Source organism: Balaenoptera musculus, chromosome 3 (assembly GCF_009873245.2).
Source record: "Balaenoptera musculus isolate JJ_BM4_2016_0621 chromosome 3, mBalMus1.pri.v3, whole genome shotgun sequence".
Taxonomy (NCBI): Eukaryota; Metazoa; Chordata; class Mammalia; order Artiodactyla; family Balaenopteridae; genus Balaenoptera; species Balaenoptera musculus.
The window spans coordinates 62,633,308-62,653,008 of NC_045787.1; the positions used below are offsets into that span (position 1 = coordinate 62,633,308).

The following is a 19,701-nucleotide window of genomic DNA, read 5'->3' on the forward strand; positions in this document are numbered from 1 at the left end:
TCCTATTTAAATATGTCATCAAAAGCAGCTCCAAACTATCAGGTCAATGCCCATTTTTCACATTCTGATCTTCATAAGGCTCTGTACATCTCCTTTCTTCAGTGTACCATATACCCTTAATACATGAAACCCTTCCTTTGTGCAAAAAGATTAAAAGTAATTAGACACATATTTGCTATGAAATTTTCCAAACACTCAGAAGTAGAGAAAATGGTATGATGAAACTCCACGTACCCAACCTATAACAATCCTCAGATTCAACAATTATCAAGATTTTCCACTTTTGCTTCATCTATCTCTTGATTTCTTTGCTGGAGTATTTTCAAGCAAATCTTAGACATCATTATCTCATGCCACATATTCCACTATGTAGTTCTAAAAAATGAACAGTGAAGAGTAATTTTAATTGAGCCAGTTACTGTAAAATCTATGAAAATATTGACCTAATACGGTTATCAATAGGCCATAAAAACTTTTGTACTGCAACTGATATGATCTAGAACGTGAAAAGACAACCTGCAAAATGGAAGAAAATATTTGTAAATCATATATCTGTTATGGGACTTGTAGTCAGACTTTATAAAGAATTTTTACAATTCAACAAAACCTCCACAAATAACCTAATTTTAAAAATGTGCAAATAATTTGAATAGACACTTCTCCAAAGAAAATATATAAAAAGCCAACAAGCACTTGAAAATATGTTCAACATTATTAGTCACTAGCGATATACAAATAACGACCACAATGAGATGTTGCTTCATATCCATTTGGATGGCTGTAATTAAACAAACAAACAGATAATAACAAATATTGGTGAGGATGTGGAGAAATTGGAACTCTCATACATTGCTGGTGGGAATGTAAAATGTTGTATGTAGCTGCTTTGCAAAACTGTTTGGCACTTCCTCAAAAAGTTAAACATAGAGTTACCATATGAACCAGCAATTCCACTCCTATGTATATACCCAAGAGAAATACAGCTGCATAATTCCACACAGAATTTGTACAAGAATGTTTATAGCAGCCAAAATTCATTAGTAGCCAAAAAATGGAAACAATGCAATAGTCCATCCATTAATTGATGAATAGACAAATGTGGTATATGCAAATAATGGAAATTTATTTGGCCACAAAAAAACTTTAATAAAGTACTGATACATGCTACAATATGAACCTTGCAAACATTATGCTAAGTGAAAGAAGCCAGTCACAAAACACTGTATAGTGTATGATCCCATTTAAATGAAATGTCCAGAATGGGCAAATCCATAGAGACAGAAAGTGGATTAGTGGTTCCTTAAGGTTGGGGAGAAAGGGAAGTGACTGCTTTGGATGATGTAAATGTTCTAAAATTGATGGTGTGCTGGTTGCACAATTCTATGACTACACTGCATTGGACCCTGTAAATGTATAACATTTTGTATCATTAGGAAATGCAGATCAAATTCAAGCCTATCAATTGTATATCTCAAGAAAGATTTTCTTTTTAAGGTCAATGAAGTCATTAAAATTTAGTGTTTTCTGAAACTCAAGAAATCTTTTCGATTGAGCTTGAGAAAATCCAGAGAATACGGAAGCCTTATTGAAGACATATTGAAATAATTACAACTCGTCTGGAAAGACTTACGTATATTAAAATATGCAGAGTTGGGCGAGAAGGGCTGTCATTTGTGCTTTGTGTGAGGTGATGTATTGTCATCCTAATTTTACAACTGACGGATTGAGTGGTATTAGAGTTACAGAACCAGAATATGGCAGTGCTGCATTGCTTATTCAAGTCAGTCTGACTCCACTGGCTCTTTTTCCAGTCCCAGCTTGGCTGTGGAAAGGAGTCAAGGAGGGCAAAGAAGGCAGTGGGTGGGAGAATCCAGTTGCTAGGAGTGTTTCTGAGTGAAAACCGGTAGAGAAGGCAAGGGGGGAACAGAAAACTTCCAACTTATCACTTCAGTCTCCTTATGCAGAAACGCTCATGTTTATGGAGATAGGATTTCATGTCATTTTTTAGGATGCTACTAAAATTAAAAAGAGAAAATATATCCAATTTGGAAATTCGTACCCCACAGCAGCAACTTGGCGTCTCAACCCAGCTTCTGTCTTCACTGACGCCGCGTTCTTCAGAACTACCCATTTCCTGACTACCTTTCAAAGGAGCAACGCGCGCGACACTAGGACGCGAAAACCATCCGGGAAGACGGCGGGCTGGCGAAACTCGAGCCTCCGCCTCTGCGCGTGCGCACCGCTCCTCGGCCCCTTCCGCCTCCGCCTCGGAAGCTCCTCCTAGGCGGCCGTCGGAGGCCACGGCAAGGTCTCTTCACTGTAGTGTCGGGTTTTCTCGCCACCTGTGACGGGTCTTCGGCGGCACCCACCGCTCAGCGCCTGCGCAGACTGAGGACCACGGTCACCATGACAGCGACCGCCGGGGCCCCTGGTAAGCGGGGCTCCCCAGGCTCCGGGGCTCCCCAGGCTCCGGGTCTGGGACGGTGCTCCACACAGTGGGCTTGCAGTGGACGTTTTCTCCGGCCCGCTGCCGGTAGTTGGGGGTCCTTTGAGAGACTCCTCTGGCTGTACTCCTTCCTCTTCTGGATCTCGTGGTCCGCGTTCTCTACGTGCTCCCAGAATCAAGCGGCCTAGAGCCTTGGTTCCCGGCGTGGGCGGTAAAGAAAAGCTTTTGGGGTGGCAAAGAATGGCAAGAATATTCTGACATTTTGTAAAGGAGTTTTTATGTTTGTTTGTTTTAAGAGCAGTTTTAGGTTCCTGGGAATATTGAGCGGAAGATACGGTGATTCTCCATATACCCCTACGTGACATACGCATAACTTCCCCATATCAGCCTCCCCCACTAGAGTGGTACTTTTGTTACAGTTGTGAGCCTACACTGATGCATCGTAATTACCGAAAGTCCATACTTTACATTAGGGTTCACTCTTGGTGGTGTACCGTCTGTGGGTTTAGACAAATGTATAATGAATGACACGTTCCATGGTAGGGTATCATACAAAATAGTTTCACCATCCTAGAAATCCTTTGTGCTCCACCGACTTATCCTCCTCCCCCCAACCCCTGACAACCACTGATCTTTTTACTGTCTCCATAGTTTTGTCTTTTCCAGAATGTCATGTAGTTGGAATTATACAGTATGTAGCCTTTTCACATTGGCTTTTTTTCACTTAGTAATATGCGTTTAAGCTTTCCCCGTGTCTTTTCATGGCTTGAGAGCTCATTCCTTTTTAGAGAGCAATAATATTCTGTTGTCTTGGTGTACCACGGTTTATCCACTCACCTACTGAAGGATATCTTGGTTGCTTACAAGTTTCAACAATTATAAATAAAGCTGCTATAAACATAAGTGTGCAGGTTTTTGTATGGACATAAGTTTTCAACTCCTTTGAGTAAATATCAAGGTGTATGATTGCCGGATTGTATGGTAGGAGTATGTTTAATTTTGTAAGGAACTGCCAAGCTCGCTTTTAAAGTGGCTGTACCATTTTGCATTCCCACCCACAATGAATGAGAGTTCCTGTTACTCCACATCCTCACCAGCATTTGATATATCAGTGCTCCGGATTTGGGCCATTTTAATAGGTGTGTAGTTATACCCTGTTGTTTTAATGTGTGTTTCTCTGATGACATGGATGTGGAGCACCTTTTCATATACTTGCCATCCGTCTATCTTCTTTGGTAAGGTGTCTGTTAAGGTCTTTGGTCCATTTTTTAATGGGGTTGTTTTCTTATTGTTGAGTTTTAAGAGTTCTTTATATATTTAGGATAATAGTCCTTTATCATATGTGTCTTTTGCAAATATTTTCTCCCAGTCTGTGGCTTGTCTTTTCATTCTCTTGATGTTACCTTTTGCAGAGCAGAAGTTCTTCATTTTAATGAAGTCCAGCTTATCCATTATTTCTTTCATGGATGGTGCTTTTGGTGTTGTATCTAAAAGGTCATTGCCGTGACGTGACCATAGATACAAAAGTCTACGAAGGTCATGTAGATTTTCTCCTATATTATCTTCTAGGAGTTTTATCGTTTTGTATTTTACACTTAGGTCTATGATCCATATTGAGTTAATTTTTGTGAAGGTATGAGGTCTGTGTCTAGATTCCTTTTCTGCATGTGAACGCCAGCACCATTTGTTGAAAAAGCTCTCTTTGTTCCATTGTATTGCCTTTGTTCCTTCATCAAAGATCAGTTAACTCTATTTATGTGGGTCTACTTTGGGGTCTGTCTGTTCTGTTCCATTGATCTATTTGTCTATTCTTTCACCAAAACCACACTATCTTAATTACTGTAGCTTTATAGTAAGTTTTGATGTTGGATAGAGTCATCACTTCATTCTTCTCCTTCAATATTATGTTGACTATTCTGGGTTTTTTGCCCTCCACGTACACTTTAGAATCAGTTAGTCGATATCCACAAAATAACTTGGTGGGATTTTGATTGGGATTGCTTGAATCTATAGATCAAGTTGGGAAGAACTAACATCTTGACAATATTGAGTCTTCCTATCCATGAACTATCTCTCCATTTATTTAGTTCTTCTTTGATTTCATTCATCAGAGTAGTTGTCCTCATGTTGATCTTGTACATATTTTGTTAGGTTTATACCAAGTATTTTGGTTTTGTGGGTTTAATGTAAATGGTATTGTGTTTTCATTTCAAATTCCACGTTCATTGCTGGTAAATAAGAAAGCAATTGACTCTTGTGTATTAAACTTGAATTCTTCAACCTTGCTATAATCACTTGTTAATTCCAGGAGTTTTGTGTTGATTCTTTTGGATTCTCTGCATAGACAACCATATCTTTGTGAACAAAGCAGTTTCATTTCTTCTTCCCAGTATGTACACCTTTTATTTCTTTTTGTTGCCTTAGTGCATTAGCTGGTACTTCCAGTATAATGTTGAAAAGGAGTGGCGAGGAGGGAGGAGTATTACTTTTTGAGATCTTGGTTGAAATGAAAGGAATGTGACATTTACCTGGCCCATAATTTCAGCAGATGAAATGAGGAATAGTTTGAGCAGTTCTATTCCTCTTTGGCAATTGGGTGAGGATAGGAAATGTAGACAAAGTGATGTGGCCAAGCATTATTCCAGCTTTTTTTTATGTAGCCTTTAGAAGCTGGTAATTAGTGTGTCTCTGTTGTTTGACCCCAGAGTTAGAGGTCTTTTTTTTTTTCACTTTTTAAAAATTGAAGTATAGTTGATTACAGTGTTGTGCCAATCTTTGCTGCACAGCAAAGTGACTCATTTATACACATATATACATTCTTTTTTAATATTCTTTTCCATTATGGTTTATCCCAGGAGACTGCATGTAGTTGCCTGTGCTATACAGTAGGACCTTGTTGTTTATCCATTCTAAATGTAATAGTTTGCATCTACCAACCCCAAACTCCCAGTCCATCCCTCTCCCTCCCCACTTCCCCCTTGGCAACCACAAGTCTGATCTCTATGTCTGAGTCTGTTTCTGTTTTGTAGATAGGTTCATTTGTGCCATATTTTATTTTTTATTTTATTTATTTATTTATTTATTTATTTATTTATTTGGCTGTGTTGGGTCTTCGTTTCTGTGCGAGGACTTCCTCTAGCTGCGGCAAGCGGAGACCACTCTTCATCGTGGTGCGCGGGTCCCTCACTATCGTGGCCTCTCTTGTTGCGGAGCACAGGCTCCAGACGCGCAGGCTCAGTAGTTGTGGCTCACGGGCCTAGTTGCTCCGCGGCATGTGGATCCTCCCAGACCAGGGCTCGAACCCGTGTCCCCTGCATTGGCAGGCAGATTCTCAACCACTGCACCACCAGGGAAGCCCTGTGCCATATTTTAGATTCGATGTATAAGTGATGTCATATGGTATTTGTCTTTCTCTTTCTGACTTACTTCATTTAGTGTGATAATCTCTAGTTGCATCCATGTTGCTGCAAATGGCATTATTTCATTCTTTTTTTAAAAAATAAATTTATTTATTTTTAATTTATTTTTAATTTTATTTTATTTTTGGCTGCATTGGTCTTTGCTGCTGCACGCAGGCTTTCTCTAGTTGCGGCCAGCACAGGCCACTCTTTGTTGCGGTGCATGGGCTTCTCAGTGCAGTGGGTTCTCCTGCTGCGGAGCACGGGCTCCAGGCGCACGGGCTTCAGTAGTTGTGGTACAAGGGCTCAGTAGTTGTGGCTCATGGGCTCTAGAGCACAGGCTCGGTAGTTGTGGCACACGGACTTAGTTGCTCCACGGCATGTGGGATCTTCCTGGACCAGGGCTCGAACCCATGTCCCGTGCATTGGCAGGCAGATTCTTAACCACTGTGCCACCAGGGAAGCCCTATTTCGTTCTTTTTTTATGGCTGAGTAGTATTCCATTGTATACATATACCACATCTTCTTTATCCATTCATCTGTCAGTGGACATTTAGGTTGTTTACATGTCTTGGCTATTGTAAGTAGTGCTGCTATGAACATAGGGGTGCATGTATCTTTTTGAGTTATAGTTTTGTCTGGGTATATGCCCAGGAGTGGGATTGCTGGATCATGTAGTAATTCTGTTCTTAGTTTCCTGAGGAACCTCCATACTGCTGCACCAACTTATATTCCCACCAACAGTGTAAGAGGGTTCCCTTTTCTCTATACCCTCTCCAGCACTTGTTATTTGTAGACTTTTAATGATGGCCATTCTGACTGGTGTGAGGTGGTACCTCATTGTAGTTTTGATTTGCATTTCTCTAATAATTAGTAACGTTGAGCATCTTTTCATGTGAGTACTGACAATCTGTATGTTTTCTTTGGAGAAATGTCTATTAAGGTCTTCTGCCCATTTTTTGATTGAGTTGTTCATTTTTTTGTTGTTGAGTTGTATGAGTTTTTTGTATATTTTGGATATTAAGCCCTTGTCAGTCGCATCATTTGCAAATATTTTCTCCCATTTCATGGGTTGTGTTTTCACTTTTTTTTTTATGGTTTCCTTTGTTGTGCAAAACAGTTAGAGGTGTTTTAAGCCAGGCAGTTCTACTCCAGAAGGTTACAGTATCTTTTACATAAACATAAGTAGTCACATCAGACAGTTTTGGTAATACATTCTTTTTTCAGTTTAAATTTTTTCCTGATTGTAAACATAATACATGCTCATTATAGAACATTTATACAGTAAAGTATATTGAAATAGGAAAACAGTTTACATAGTGCCCATATTCAGAGGTACCATTAGTTAACTTTTTGGTATATTATCTGACAATCCTGACTTTTAAGAAAATATAGGGAATTCCCTGGTGGTCCAGTGATTAGGACTCTGCACTTCCCCTGCAGGAAGCCTGGGTTTGATCCCTGGTGGGGGAACTAAGATCCCATAAGCCGTGTGACATGGCCAAAAAAAAATACATATAGTTAAGATTGTAGTATACATGCTACCATATACTGTGTTCTCGTTTTTGTTCTTCTCCCACTTCTTTTTCAAACATACAAACTAGTTTTTTAGAGCATTAGTTTTTAGTGGCTTAGAACAACACAAATATATTATCTTATAATTCAGGCGGCCAGAAGTCTGAAATGGGTCTCAGCTAAAAAATCAGTGTCAGCATGGCTGGATTCCTTCTAGAGGCTCTAGGGGAGAATCAGTGTCCTTGCCTTTTACTATCGTCTAGAGACTGCTTGAATTCCTTGGCTCATGGTCTCATCCTCCATTTTCAAAGCCAGCAGTTGCTGGTCAAGTCTTTCTAACATTGCATCACACCGACACTGACTCTCCTGCCTTCCCTTTCACTTACAAGGATCTTATAAGATGCTTAATGTGATTAAATTAGGCTCACCTGGAGCCTAATCCAAGCTCAGAGTCAACTGATTAGCAACTTTAATTGCACATGTAACTTTAATTCGCCCTTGCTGTGTAACAACATATTCACAGTTTCCACAGATTAGGATATAGACATCGTGGGGGTGGGGGAGGGATCATTATTCTTCCTACTGCAGTACCTATACATGTTGTTCTCCACCTTGCTTTTTTCTTGCTTAACATATCTTTGAGATTATTCTATATTACACATATGGATCTGCCTCATTCTTACTAATGGCTGCATTGTGTTCCATTGCATGGATATACCATAATTTATTTAGTGAATTCACTGTTGCTGAATATTTAGGTTATTTTCACTCTTTTGCTGTTACAAACAATGCTGCAATAAATATCCTTATATCAAATGTGTCATTTCCTACATATTACAAGCATATCTGTCAATGGGATAAGTTTATGAAAGTGGAATTTCTGGGTCAAAGGGTAGATGTATTTTTCTTTTTTTTCTTTTTCTTTTTCTACTTTTTCTTTTTTTAAACTTTTTAAAAATCTTTATCGAGATATAATTTGTATACCATACAATTCACTCATTTAAAGCATAGAATTCATTGGTTTTTAGTATATTCAGAGTTGTGTAACCATCACCACAATCAATTTCAGAGCAATGTCATCACCACAGAAAGATGTAAAAATTAGGGGAGGTCACATATAGGAACTCTCTACTTTTTGCTCAGTTTTTTCTATAAACCTGAAGCTGCTCCCACTAAATTTTTAAAAATTACAAGTAATTTTGCCTTTGTCCTGGCCCTATTTTCAGAATAACAGTTTACTTAAAATAGTGATAATACCCTAGATTATAGATAATTAGAGTCTGAAATTCTGTGTATATGAAAAGATATATACAGTTGTGGCTAAGTGTAAGGTACAGTTTCACCCATTAACTGGGCAAGGAGAACTTTTTGCTTCAAATGTTTTTAATTTCTGGAATCATGGTATTTTATTATTAATCTGCAAGTTACCCTTATAAAAATTTTGAATCCAGTGTGTTTAGTTGGAAGGTGTCAAGGATACATCTAGCATGCACTGTTAACTAACATTTAGTTTTTTTATGGTAACATGCATGATTACCATTTCTGTGAGATTTTTGGCATATCTCAAAAACTTCATTTTTAACAGCCACATCAATTACATATTTTATCATGAGGATATACTGTGATTTAATTTTTCCCATTGTTGGACATTTCTGTTTTAGCCAGTAGTTACTGTACCTTTTTAAGATGCCTAAGTTAAACATTTAAAAAATGATGCCCATGTATTTTCATCTGAGTCTGAAAGGTTTGTGACTCTCTTGCCTATGCTAAAAAGGGGCATGTGTTTTGTATAGGAGACTGCTTGGATAGTGGATGCTACAGCTAACTGTTTAGTTTCTTTATTCTGTAGCCCAGTATGCAGAGTGGTTACTGAGTTCCATGCATGTTACTTAGAAGTTATTTTTATATGCCCCTCCATTCTCTTATCAAATTTTACTTTCTCTCAGTGTCTTATCATCAGTTTATGATGGCCATTTTTAGGTTTTTAACTGTTGTTAGGTGGAATTAATAAACAAATAATTAAACGGAAGACATAATCTCATGCATAGGGAATTTGCAGCCATTTGGTAGCCACTTAAATGTTTAAACCAATGAACAAGAATTGGCGAGGTAAGATTATAGATACCTCTTTCACTGTTTTTCAGTCTTTTATCCTTCTTATATTGCGATATGGCATAATATGGAGTAGAACTGATTCAAGTATTTTAGTCTTGGTTAACTCACACATTTTAATGCCTAATTAAGAAAAAAATCTAGTCTGCCAAAAACTAGTCGATAGTTATGGGAATTACGTATATTTGTACATGCTAGATAAATCTGTAAATACTAACTCAGGATTTACTTAGTCACTCATGTAAGTGTTGTTGACATCTATAATTTGAAGGTGAATATGCTTAAATGTGTAATTTAAGATTCTAAATGGTTAATATAAATATAGAATGGAGCCTCAGGTGGAGAAGACAATTAAGTTCTACAAAATTTAGAAGTTTTTTAACATAGCATTGGCTTTATATACATTTTACTTATTTATGGGGCCAGGATTGGAGAAGATACCATGTGAAAATTCCTGCTTTAAAATATCTGCTTCTTACCAGTTTTTTTTTTCTTCCTACATATTTCCTCACAGTTCTGAGGTTCAGACTATCCTATATGTTTACTAATTATTACTTACATCATAAATAGCATATTTATATATAAATATATATTTTTATACTTGCCACATCTTAATACTTGTTCTTAATTTTTAAAAATCTTATATTTTCCCAGTTTTATTACTTTATTGTTCTCTATAAATATATGCTGTGCCCTTTTTTTATTAAAAAAATTTACCCTATAAAAACTTCTTTTTAATATAAATGCTGTTATTTTAGGATCTTGGAGTGAAAACATACTGGAATATTTTCTCAGAAATAACCAGATCACAACAGAAGATGGCGCCCAGATCATCTGGTATCATGCGGCTAACCACAAGGTGCAAGTGAATGAGGCACTGAGAAGTAAGTCATTAGTTACTTGTATTTACATTAGATTATAGATGAAGTGAACTCTTTTTAAAAAAAATATCTGGTCATATTTGCAGGTGCCAGAGACTTAGATGATTCAAGTGTAGATTCTTGGCTAACATAAACATTTTTGTAAAAGATCTCATTTTATTTACAAAATGAACAAGTTTCCATAATGGAAGAATTTTCTCATTTTCCAGAAGTGATTTACCGTTTCTATGCCTTATTTAAAACTCTCATATGTTATTACATTTGCTTATATATTGTAGTGATTTAGGTAAAATTTTTAAGATCAGGGTTGTATGTCGTACATACATATTTTTGTGTCTTTCACAGTGTACTAAGGAGAAACTCAATAAATAGTTGTTGAATGGATGAATGAAGCCATTGAATACTAATTTATAATGCCTTGGGCAATATTTATGCCTAGGCTAGAAACCAAGCCTTTTGGTTTACTAACTCCATCTGTAATCAGATGATTACTATAGCAGTTTAGTTAGCCTTTTCCTATGAAGTACCCCTGTTGGCCGCAGCAGCTCAGGAGAATGAAAGCATATCACCAGAGGGGTAGGGCATAGCTTGAAGTGCCCTGTTCCAACAGGAAGAATTCCTTGTAACCTTGTGTTTTATTGTAAAAATTTACACATTTTTTGCATCTTAGTTATGTATCTGGATAATGTATCTAAATATGTATTTCTTTTATTGTAAAGATACTCTTTTATATTGCTTTTCTTTGTTCCTCAAAGGGAAGAACCTTGTCTTCTAATACCCCTAATACCTAAAACAGTGCCTAGCACATAGTAACCAAACAGTGATTATTTAATAAATAATTTTAGCAAAAGCGGTGCTTCGGGAAGATGTTGATTAGTGGCTGCCTGAAGCTGATAGGAATAGGGACTAGAGAGTAAATGCTAATGGGTACAGCGTTTCTTTCTGGGGTGACAAAATTTTTCTGGAATTAGGTGGTGGTGGTGATGGTTGCACAACTTTCTGAATATTCTGCAAACCATTGAATGGTACACTTTATTTATTTTATTTATTTATTTATTTGGTTGCATTGGGTCTTCATTGCTGCGCATGAGCTTTCTCTAGTTGCAGCGAGAGGGGGCTACTCTTCGTTGCAGTGCACGGGTTTCTCATTTTGGTGACTTCTCTTGTTGCAGATCACGGGCTCTAGGCACATGGGCTTCGGTAGTTGTGGCTCACGGGCTCTAGAGCGCAGGCTCAGTAGTTGTGGCACACGGGCTTAGTTGCTTCGCGGCATGTGGGGTCTTCGCGGACCAGGGCTCGAACCCGTGTCCGCTGCATTGGCAGGCGGATTCTTAACCACTGCGCCACCAGGGAAGCCCTGAATGGTACACTTTAAAAGGATGATGTTATAGTATGTGAATTATATATCAATTTTTTTAAATGGAAAAAAGATAGGAATAATACAACTGTTATGTACAGACAATATAGTTGCATATATAGTAAATCAGAAAGATTCTACAGATAAATGATTATAATTCATAGGTTAATTTAGACAGTCTGTCTTTTTTGACAGTATAAAATCAAAACAGAAAATAAATTTTATTTCTATATAACAACTAAAAATTTGGAAAAAATCTTAAAAATTTACAATTTGTAATAGTAAATGCAGAAGCCTCATACCTAGAAATAATTTAATTAACTATGGATCATTTACTTTTAGCCAAGTTTTAAAAATGACTAACGGAAGTCATTTCCAATTGCTGGAAGTCTGGTGTTGATGTGGGAATTTTTTATAGGTTACTTAGTTTTCAGATAATATCCTCTTTACCTTCTCTTAGGCAACAAGAGCCCCAAGTTTTATAGTTTGGGGGATGTTTTTCATCCAGTCCCTGTTCTCAGCTCTGGCTAGTCTTGCAATTTCTTTCTAGTCCAAAGGAAAGAAAACAGATTCCTGGAGACATGTATTTCATTGGTTTATCTTATTTCTCCCAGAATATTTAAATTTAGTACAACTGTTATTAATGAAGCTATTTCTATTTTGATTAACATGTGATACTGGATTTTCAACAATGTCTATGTTTTAAAAAAGCAAAGTACAGGGGGAACAGTGTAAGAGTGCCATTTGGTGTTGCATTGTCAACATATCCGACCTCAGAATAGTCAAAATTGTTTTAAAAAGTTATTACATATATAATGTAATTTTTTTGTTATAACATTTCTGCATGTAGATTTTTAAAAAATATATATTAAAAGAAACGCTGGTTAAAAAATTGAAATCATCAAGTCTTTTTGAGAATAAAAAATGTAGTTTTTTTAAAAAAGGCTTTGTAACATATTTAGGAAAAGTGTGACTATAGTCATCAACTAAATGTATTAAAAAGTATAATAAATTGCTGCATTAGAGCATGTAAACAGTATAGGCAAGATAGATAAGTTTAACTTCATTTCTATAAACATATTTCTTTGAGTTTTGTTTTGAGTGTGAGTAGCAACTATTTGGGGTTTTCTTGTGCAGAAAATCAGAAAAAACAAAGCTGTTTTCTACTGTCTGGCTCTTGTCACAAGCTGGGGCTCCTGTGGTTGGAGTGATAATCTTGATGTGCAGACTTCCTCATCTGGCTCTCCCTGAGTTGGGAAATATGGTGACCAGGCAGTCTCCCAAAGCAGAAGCATTCCCTGACCTTCAGAAGGCTTCTACCCAAGGACCAGAGGTAGGAGAATAGGGAGAGAGGCTGGACAGCTCACAAACATGTCTCCAGGCCAGGCCTCCCTCTCTTCTGTATTAGTCTGTACAACTGCTTATTTGGTGTTTTCACTTAGAGAGTTCTCATGCATCACAAATTTAAATTATTCAAAATGAAATTCTTAATTATGTCTACTAACCTGTACTTCCTATGATCTTTGCTATCTCAGTAAATGGCACCATAATCCACATAGATTCTTTTGTTTGTTTGTTTGTTTGTTTGTTTTTGGCCATGCCACGCATCTCGCGGGATCTTAGTTCCTTGGCCAGGGCCCACGGCAGTGAAAGTGCCAAGTCCTAACCACTGGAATGCCAGGGAATTCCCCATGTATTCTTAAGCCAGAAATCTGGGAATCGTCTATTCTTTGTTTTCTTTATTTCTTGCATCTGCTCTATTATCCAGACATTATAATTCTATTCCAAAATATATTTTGAATTAGTCCACATCTCTCCATCTCTGTTGTCATCATCCTAGTTCAAGCCACCATGATCTCTTGCCCCTACTGCTTAGCTTCCATTCTTATTCTTTTTTTTTTTTTTTTTTTTTTTTTTTTAAAGAAATTCACGTTCTTTTATTTATTTATTTATTTATTTATGACTGTGTTGAGTCTTCGTTTCTGTGCGAGGGCTTTCTCTAGTTGCGGCAAGTGGGGACCACTCTTCATCGCGGTGCGCGGGCCTCTCACCATCGCGGCCTCTCTTGTTGCGGAGCACAGGCTCCAGACGCGCAGGCTCAGTAATTGTGGCTCACGGGCCCAGTTGCTCCGTGGCATGTGGGATCTTCCCAGACCAGGGCTCGAACCCGTGTCCCCTGCATTGGCAGGCAGATTCTCAACCACTGCGCCACCAGGGAAGCCCTTATTCTTTTTTTTTTATTTATTTATGGCTGTGTTGGGTCTTTGTTTCTTGTGCGAGGGCTTTCTCTAGTTGTGGCGAGCGGGGGCCACTCCTCATCACGGTGCTCCATTCTTTTTTTTTTTTTTTTTTTTTATTTATTTATGGCTGTGTTGGGTCTTCGTTTCTGTGTGAGGGCTTTCTCCAGTTGCGGCAAGCGGGGGCCACTCTTCATCGCGGTGCGCGGGCCTCTCACTATCGCGGCCTCTCTTGTTGCGAAGCACAGGCTCCAGACGCGCAGGCTCAGTAGTTGTGGCTCACGGGCCTAGTTGCTCCGCGGCATGTGGGATCCTCCCAGACCAGGACTCGAACCCGTGTCCCCTGCATTGGCAGGCAGACTCTCAACCACTGCGCCACCAGGGAAGCCCCATTCTTATTCTTAAAAGAGACCTTCAGGAATATAATTTACATGGGACCTGAGACTCCCTGTCACTGCCATTTAGTGATTTTTTTTTCTATTCATGGGAAATGAATGGAGTTAATAAATGGAGACACTGACTATTACTGTTAAGGAATTCCAAGGGCTATATGCTCCTTTACAACTGCATTGATAGAGAAGATGGAATGCCTACATATATTGTGGTAAGTACCACTTTATTGAGAAGTCATGTTTGCTTAACTTTTATGAAATTAGACAGAAGCTTGACCTATTGCATCTCAAATATAACTCTGTTTAACTTTTTTTGAGAAACTGCAAGCTTTTCTGAAGCAGCTGCGCCTTCTTACATTCCCACCAACAGAGTGGATGAGGTTTCTAATCTCCCCATGTCCTTGTCAACATTTGTTATTGTCTTTTTCATTATAGTCTTCCTAGTACTTGTGAATTGGTATCTCACTGTAGTTTAGATTTGCATTTCCCTGAAGGTTAATGATGTTGAGCATCTCTTGATATGCTTATTGGAAAATGGCTTATATATATGCAGCTGGGTAGCTTTTTCAGCTTATTTCCTGCCTATAGAAATTTGAGAGTTCATAGGCTTCTTTTCGTTTTGAACTGTCTCTCTCTCTTTTTTTTTTTTTCAGGTCCAAGTGGATACAGCTCTATTAAAAACGTACTAGTCTTTCTATATATCAAATTATAAACCGTCCCTTTAATCAAAAACCTTATTGCCGGATCTCTTTGGAGTAGGCCTCTCTCTACTTGGTCTGCTAGTTAGGGTGCTATGGGATAACACCCTTAAGATTCTATAATGTTCTTTTGTCTAGCTATGTGGGTACCCAAGGCATCATCTTTCTGAAGTCTTAATAAAGGGTCTTGTAGCTGTATCCTTGGTTTGGTCTTGATCCCGAGGCCATGGTTTACTAACAGCATCCTGGATTTGACTTTTGACCTGAGGCTTTCTCCTGCTTTGAGAATCTTTTGCCAGCTGGAAAGAATGGTTTTATTTTCTAACTCAGCACAAGTCCTGAGTTGGAAATATTTCCTCTCTATGCTGCTTAAAATGTAAATAGTTAATTATTTAACTCAGCTCTTTCTTCCCATTCTTTATCATAGGAGCTAAAAGAAACCCCGTTGGCATTTTCAGCATTCTGCCTGGAAACCTCCTTAGCCAAATCCACAAATTTACTAGGCACCCTCTCTATCTTCCACCAGTTGCTACAAGTGCCAACGTTATCAAAAGTTTCACCACTACGTGAAAAGAATTTCCTCACTGCTCTTCTAACTTCCTTTAACAGTGCCTTTCTAGAATCTGCTGGATCCCAAAACCAGTGTCACAGGTTTCAGGTTTTTGTTATGGCAGGGCCCCACTTCCAGGTAGCTATTTATGTTTGTTTTCTATTGCTGTGTAATAAACTACCCCCAAAACTTTGTGGCTTAAAATGACGATGATTTATCATTTTTCACGGTTTTGCGGGTCAGCTAGTGGTTCTTCTGTTGCATGTGGTATAGATTGGGAGCACTCACGTTGCTGCATTTGACTGGGAGCGCAGCTGGGCCTGGAAATTCTAAAATGGCCTCACTCACGTGTCAGAGACCTTAATGCTGTCTGTCGGGCAGGAAGTCTTAGTTTTCTTCCATGAGGCTTCTCTCTCTCCATGTGGTTTCTGAGTCTTCAGTAGTCTTACCTGAACTTCTTTACATGGTACCTGGCTTTCAAGAGGATGAAAGCAGAACCTGCCAGGCCTTTTAAGGGCTTGGCTTAGAACTGAGAGTTTTACTTCCACTACCTTCCACTGGTCAAAGCAAGTCACAAAACCAGCCCAGACTCAAGGGGAGGAGAAAGAGATGAGAGAGGCACGTACGTATGGGAGGAATTGTTGTCAGCCATCTTTGGAGTTAGTCTATCAGAGCCTGCTAAGCACACTCACACTAAGTGACTGGTGAAGCTCTTTACCCACTCCAGGGATGTGTGCTTGTAAATAGTAGCCAAGCTTTAGGTCAAGGAACTGAATCTATAACATACAATTTCAAACATAAACAATAAACATCTGTAGTTTCTAATTTGAGGTGTGAGAAGATAAAAGTACTATTTTTGTTCTCAGAAGCGTCAACAAATACTTATTAAGCCTCTCTTTGTATTCTCACTTTGCCATATACTGGGAAGAAATTAAATATTAGGACAACAGCTTGAGTGTGACCTAGGCAAAGGTATTGAACTCCTCACTGCCTATTTGCTCACGTGTAACAAATAAGTGCAACATGTAAGGCTTGACATAGTACCTGGCACTTAGTCTTTACTCAGTAAATTTTATTTTCTTTCCTTCCTTTTATCTTCCTCAAAAGGGTACTGAATATGCCATCTCCTACAGTCTCTATTTTTTTTAAGTATTTGTTTATTTATTTATTTATGGCTGTGTTGGGTCTTTGTTTCTGTGCGAGGGCTTTCTCTAGTTGTGGCAAGCGGGGGCCACTCTTCATCGCTGTGCGCCGGCCTCTCACTATCGCGGCCTCTCTTGTTGCGGAGCACAGGCTCCAGACACGCAGGCTCAGTAGTTGTGGCTCACGGGCCCAGCTGCTCCGCGGCACGTGGGATCTTCCCAGACCAGGACTCGAACCCGTGTCCCCTGCATTGGCAGGCAGACTCTCAACCACTGCACCACCAGGGAAGCCCCAGTCTCTATTTTATTAGCATTAACGTAAGTTCTTTTATTTGGACAGGTACTGCTCATATGATAGAGGCTGATGTCATTTTTCCAAGCGATGGATCAGAACATGGCCAGCCAATCATGGCTCATCCTCCTGAAACAAACAGTGATAATACTTTACAGGAATGGCTGGCTGAAGTTATAAAAAGCAATAAAGGCATCAAACTGGATTTTAAGAGGTATTTGTACAAACATGTTCAGTCTCCTAGTTGTTATAGAATAACAATATGGAAAAAAAATCAGTAACTTCATATATCTGTGCCTGACTAAATAACTTTATACTTTATCTAAACTGAGAATGGAATTGCAAACTAATATGTTTCAGGAATGGACCAAAGACACACTGAGTTGTTTGCTAAAATTGTTTCTTGGGAACCGTTTCAGGCTAAAATTAAGTAAATTTTTATAAAGGAAATTATCATAAGTGACCATTGTAATAGTAGAACGGTAAATTTAAAATACCACTTTCGTTAAAAAGTAGTTCGAGCGAGAGATTTGGCAGTAGTTGGGGTAGTTAATGCATTTCCTACTTGATTTGTGTTATTATATTTGTGGAAGGGGAATTATCTAGAATTCTTTAATAACTGAAGAGTTTCTTAAAAATAATATTTTGGAAACATTGATAATGAAGAGAGCAAGATTAAGTGTTGTTTCCTTCCCTGTGGCTATCACGGAAAATTTTACTTCTGTGGTATTTTGGCAGTATAAAAATTATAGGGAAAGCCAGGAATTTATTGTGACACCATAAAAGCTCACCATAAGGCCCATGAAGGCAACTGCTATGAAAATCTAGGATGTGTGGTAATCCTGCCTTATCTTTGAACAATATTTTAAAATTGAATTATCTCAAGAAATTAATAAGGATTTGGAGCTCTTACTCACAGGGTTTTTAAGATTACGCTAATCAGTTGTTGTGGGCCTGAGTGTACCAGTCAACCTCTTTACACTGTTGGTGAATGAAAGCTGTTTCAAGATCTTAAAGCTTTTAGAGTGGTGAATGGTCCAACTCCATTTTCTCGACAAAGAAACTTAGTCCTAGAGAGGTTAAGTGACAATAGCTAAGCTTAAGAGCTGAGCTAGGACCAGATCCCAGGTTTCCTGGAGCCAGTCCGGTGTTCTCTGTACCGTGAAATAAAGCATTTAATCATTAATGCTTGGTGAGCCGAATTTTAGAGCTCCTTGCCTTTTCACGTGCTCAGGTTTTTTTTGATGTTTACTATTGCCCGTAGACTTGCTCTCTGTAATATATTCTTCGGCTCCTCACCAGTCAGACCAGCTCCTTCATTCCTAAACGCTAGCAGCTACCACTGAAAGGCTGTGCCATTAAAAAAAGAGTTTTGGTCATAACATATTTGAAGGGGAATGAATTTAACTAACAATTATATAAGCACTTACTGTGTGTCAGACACTGTTCTAAGAACATTAAATGTGTAAATTCATTTAGTCTTCATAACAATCCTAAGAAGTAGGTTATTCCTGTTCTCATTTTCCAGATGAGGGAACAGAGGCAGAAAGGGGTAAGTAGCCTGCTTGTGGTCACGTAATCGGTAGGAGAGCTGCCAGCCTGGCTGAAGAGTTCACACTGTGAACTGGAACTCTGCACTACGTCTGTAAGAGTAGCTGAATGACCTAATAGTCAAATTTTAATAGTTCTTGTTTTGTGCCTCTGAGTTATTTTGTTTGTATACACGTAATAACTAAGTAATATATGATGATTTAAAATTTGTATCTGGAATTTTACCGTAGAATGTAATTTTAAATGGTTTATTATCATTTTAAGTATGATTTTTATTTTGTTAGCCCCAATTTCTAAATGAAGTTAATAGGAAAATAGGTACTGAGAAGTTTGACTTACCAAGTAACTTTTTAGAAAATAAATCTATTCTATAAGAGCTAAGTTTATATTCTTACCTGGAATTTCCTAAATAAGTACTACCAAAAAGAAATTTTAGGTAGTATACTGATTAGGACCCTCCTCTTCAAATGATCATTTTGGCAAACCTTTTGTCAGTTCTTCATGGGAAACTTAATACTAATACATGTAAGGATTGAGAATGTTATCCACTGATATTTTTAATTAGAATTACATGGAATTTATAGATTAATTGGGAACGAAGTGTAATTTTGCAATATTTATAATATTGAGTCTTCCAGGCTAGGAACATAGTATGTTATTCTTTGTAGTAAACATTGTATCTTGGGCTTCCCTGGTGGCGCAGTGGTTGAGAATCTGCCTGCTAATGCAGGGGACACGGGTTCGAGCCCTGGTCTGGGAAGATCCCACATGCCGCGGAGCAACTGGGCCCGTGAGCCACAACTACTGAGCCTGCGTGTCTGGAGCCTGTGCTCCGCAACAAGAGAGGCCACGATGGTGAGAGGCCCGCGCACCGCGATGAAGAGTGGCCCCCGCTCGCCGCAACTAGAGAAAGCCCTTGCACAGAAATGAAGACCCAACACAGCCAAAAATAAATAAATTAATTAATTAATAAAACAAAAAACAAACAAAAAAAAACATTGTATCTTGCTCTTGGGCAAAGTTCATCCTCAGTCTTTTTTTTTTTTTTCCCAAAAATGTTATGGCTTTTCCTCCACATTTACTCTTCCAGAGGAATTTTATTAATTATTTTGTAAAGCTCCAGAAAATTA

The 19,701-nt window shown here is 38.3% G+C and overlaps 1 protein-coding gene across 2 annotated transcripts in view; it reads left to right on the forward strand.

Annotated features, from left to right (window-relative positions):
• Window positions 1-1,349: 1,349 nt before the first annotated feature.
• The window catches only part of FAM151B (family with sequence similarity 151 member B), a 37,154-nt gene continuing 18,802 nt past the window's right edge, over window positions 1,350-19,701 (forward strand). The window contains exons 1-4 of one of the 2 annotated variants that reach the window (XR_005019159.1): window positions 1,350-1,687; window positions 2,067-2,431; window positions 10,230-10,355; window positions 17,069-17,234. Coding sequence is in view for 1 of the 2 variants with exons in the window: in XM_036845341.1 (XP_036701236.1) it covers window positions 2,407-2,431; window positions 10,230-10,355; window positions 17,069-17,234 (317 nt within the window). In the remaining variant the exon portion in view is untranslated. The remainder of the gene's footprint in view (window positions 1,688-2,066; window positions 2,432-10,229; window positions 10,356-17,068; window positions 17,235-19,701) is intronic. The other variant, XM_036845341.1, reaches the window with a different exon arrangement.